The sequence below is a fragment of the Phascolarctos cinereus genome, unplaced genomic scaffold, assembly GCF_003287225.1.
Source record: "Phascolarctos cinereus isolate Bilbo 61053 unplaced genomic scaffold, phaCin_HiC Scaffold_2;HRSCAF=192, whole genome shotgun sequence".
NCBI classification, from domain to species: Eukaryota; Metazoa; Chordata; class Mammalia; order Diprotodontia; family Phascolarctidae; genus Phascolarctos; species Phascolarctos cinereus.
In genome coordinates, this window is record NW_027555625.1 from 227,142,355 (window position 1) to 227,144,556 (window position 2,202).

The window sequence follows — 2,202 nt, forward strand, 5'->3', positions numbered from 1 at the left end:
TTGGTATTGGGAACACCCTTGACCAACGCAGGTTGGCACCTCCTTGCAAGTTAAGGTCTCTGAGAGTTGTCTGGAGCACAGAATTAAAAGGACTATCCCAGGATCACAGTATGTGTCAAACATGAGATCTGAACCTTAACATTTGTAAATCGCTTTTTAAAACATTAAGTATTTCCTATTTCACTTGAACCTTAACAGTTTGTGCAGGCAAATAGGGAAGATCTTATTATTCCCTTTAACAAACAGAAAGACTAAGGCCCAGAGAAAGACGGTGGTTTGACGAGTGGCCATCAGGGCTAGAACTCAATTCTCCTGACTCAGAGCCCAGTGACCATAACCAGTCCATGCATCTGCCTGTGCCTCTGCATGCCCCTACCTCACTGGACACTCTCACCCCCCCAAGCCAAGGTTACCCACATGCCCTTCAGGAGTGCCTTCCATCCACCAGACTTGAGGAGCTCCAGAGATGACGCCAGCTTGCAGGTAAAGCTGAAGCCTGGGCAGCCCAGAGGATAATCTGGCTCTCAGTCTAGTAGGGTTTGCCCAATCTATGCCCAGCCCCTCCAGGCTACCTGGGTAAGAGGCTTGCCAGATACCCCAAGGGAAGGGGCTGGGCTCCTCTTGCCAAAAACTTTTTGCCTGGGGATGGGAGGTGGGGAACATTTCCTCCTCCAAGTCATATGATGAGTATGACTGATCCTCTACGTACCTTGTTCCCCTCCTTTTCTCCCCCACTTTGGTTGAGGATATAAAACCAACCCCAAGGGCTCAAGCCCACTGATCAAGTGTTATCTACCAGTGGCACCATGAAATTCACCATCGTTGCCCTCTGCTTCGCCCTCAGCCTGGCTGGCCTGACCAGCTCAGAAAAACTTTCAGGTAAGTAGCACCCCTCTCCCCAAGAGAGGGAATCGTGGCAGCAGCGCGGGCTATTAAGATGCTGCTCTTACCTATAAAGTTGGTATTTATTTATTCATTCATTCATTCATTCATTCATTCATTCATTCATTTATTTATTTTGATGAGGCAATTGGGGTTATTAAATGACTTGCCTAGAGTCAGACAGCTAGTGAGTGTTATGTGTCTGAGGCCAGATTTGAACTTAGATCCTCTTAACTCCAGGGCCAGTGCTCTATCCACTGCGCCATCTAGCTGCCCCTTCAGAAAAAGTGCTGATCTATATTGGTAGAAGGAATTTCCTTCCTATGAGTTCCCAAAAATTGATGAAATCCAAGCCCAATCCTATTCCCATCCTATTGGTATTAACCAATTATTTAAATGCACTTTAACCAACTACTGATATACATATTCACATATCTACAGACAGAATTTAAAAGGATCCCTAAAATTATCCAGTCCAACACTGAGCCAAATTATGAATCCTGTCTACGAGATCCCCAACAAGTGGTCATTCAGCCTCCACTTAGTGACCTCCGGTGAAAAAGAGCTTTTGAAGTGCCAATGGACACTGGCTGGCTGTTTCTATCCTCATCCTATCACCTTCTTCCTTCCCCTCATCCACAGACCATGTGAACTCCCTGGAGAACCCGTACCAATTGGTTCCATCTTTATGCCTGCTCTCACCTGCGAGGGGCAACTGCAACTCTCAGACTCTTCGCTACTTCTACAACACAACCTCTCGCACCTGCGAGGCTTTCATCTACAGTGGCTGTCATGGCAATGGGAACAATTTTGACTCGCTGCAATGCTGCTTGAAGACCTGTAGACCCAACAGTAAGTGACTGTCACCTACTTCCTCAATGTCTACCTAGTACTGGAATAAGAACAGAAAAGGTGATATCAGGGTGATGGGGTGAGGGGCAAGGGGTGATGGTGATGATGACAGCCATTGTGAGTTTCTAATGATGATGATAATGGTAGCCAGACGGATAAAGATGATGGCAGGGACTATGATGGTGAAGGTGGTGGGAAGTCTCATGTTGATGAAGATGAGGTGATAGCAGATGTCTGAGGGAGCTGGAACAGGGGTCTAGCTTTGGCTTTAGCTCAAAGGCCAGTGGGGTGACTGACTGTGACTTCCATTACAGAGAACAGGAATGATAATAACTGAAGCTGATCCTGACTGTTCTGGGAGCAGCTAGACTGCTGCATCACTTTCTTGACCATTCAGACCCTGATGATGTTGTCCTGTTTCTCCCCCTCTATGATTCCCTCTTCTGGTACAATAAAGCATTAACAGCA

The 2,202-nt window shown here is 46.7% G+C and overlaps 1 protein-coding gene across 1 annotated transcript; it reads left to right on the plus strand.

Annotated features, from left to right (window-relative positions):
* The first annotated feature begins 768 nt into the window (after positions 1 to 768).
* Positions 769 to 2,202, plus strand: SPINT3 (serine peptidase inhibitor, Kunitz type 3). The gene is made up of 3 exons (XM_020984082.1): positions 769 to 879; positions 1,525 to 1,734; positions 2,049 to 2,202. The coding sequence occupies exons 1-3, from the start codon at positions 807 to 809 to the stop codon at positions 2,069 to 2,071; spliced, it is 306 nt and encodes a 101-aa protein (XP_020839741.1). The 5' UTR covers positions 769 to 806; the 3' UTR covers positions 2,072 to 2,202.

Excerpts from the sequence above, each read along its gene's own strand:
- SPINT3 (XM_020984082.1), top strand. The coding sequence starts at position 807 with ATGAAATTCACCATCGTTGCCCTCTGCTTCGCCCTCAGCCTGGCTGGC. Across the intron at positions 880-1,524 it reads CAGCTCAGAAAAACTTTCAG|ACCATGTGAACTCCCTGGAG; the intron begins GTAAGTAGCACC and ends CCTCATCCACAG. Across the intron at positions 1,735-2,048 it reads GAAGACCTGTAGACCCAACA|AGAACAGGAATGATAATAAC; the intron begins GTAAGTGACTGT and ends CTTCCATTACAG.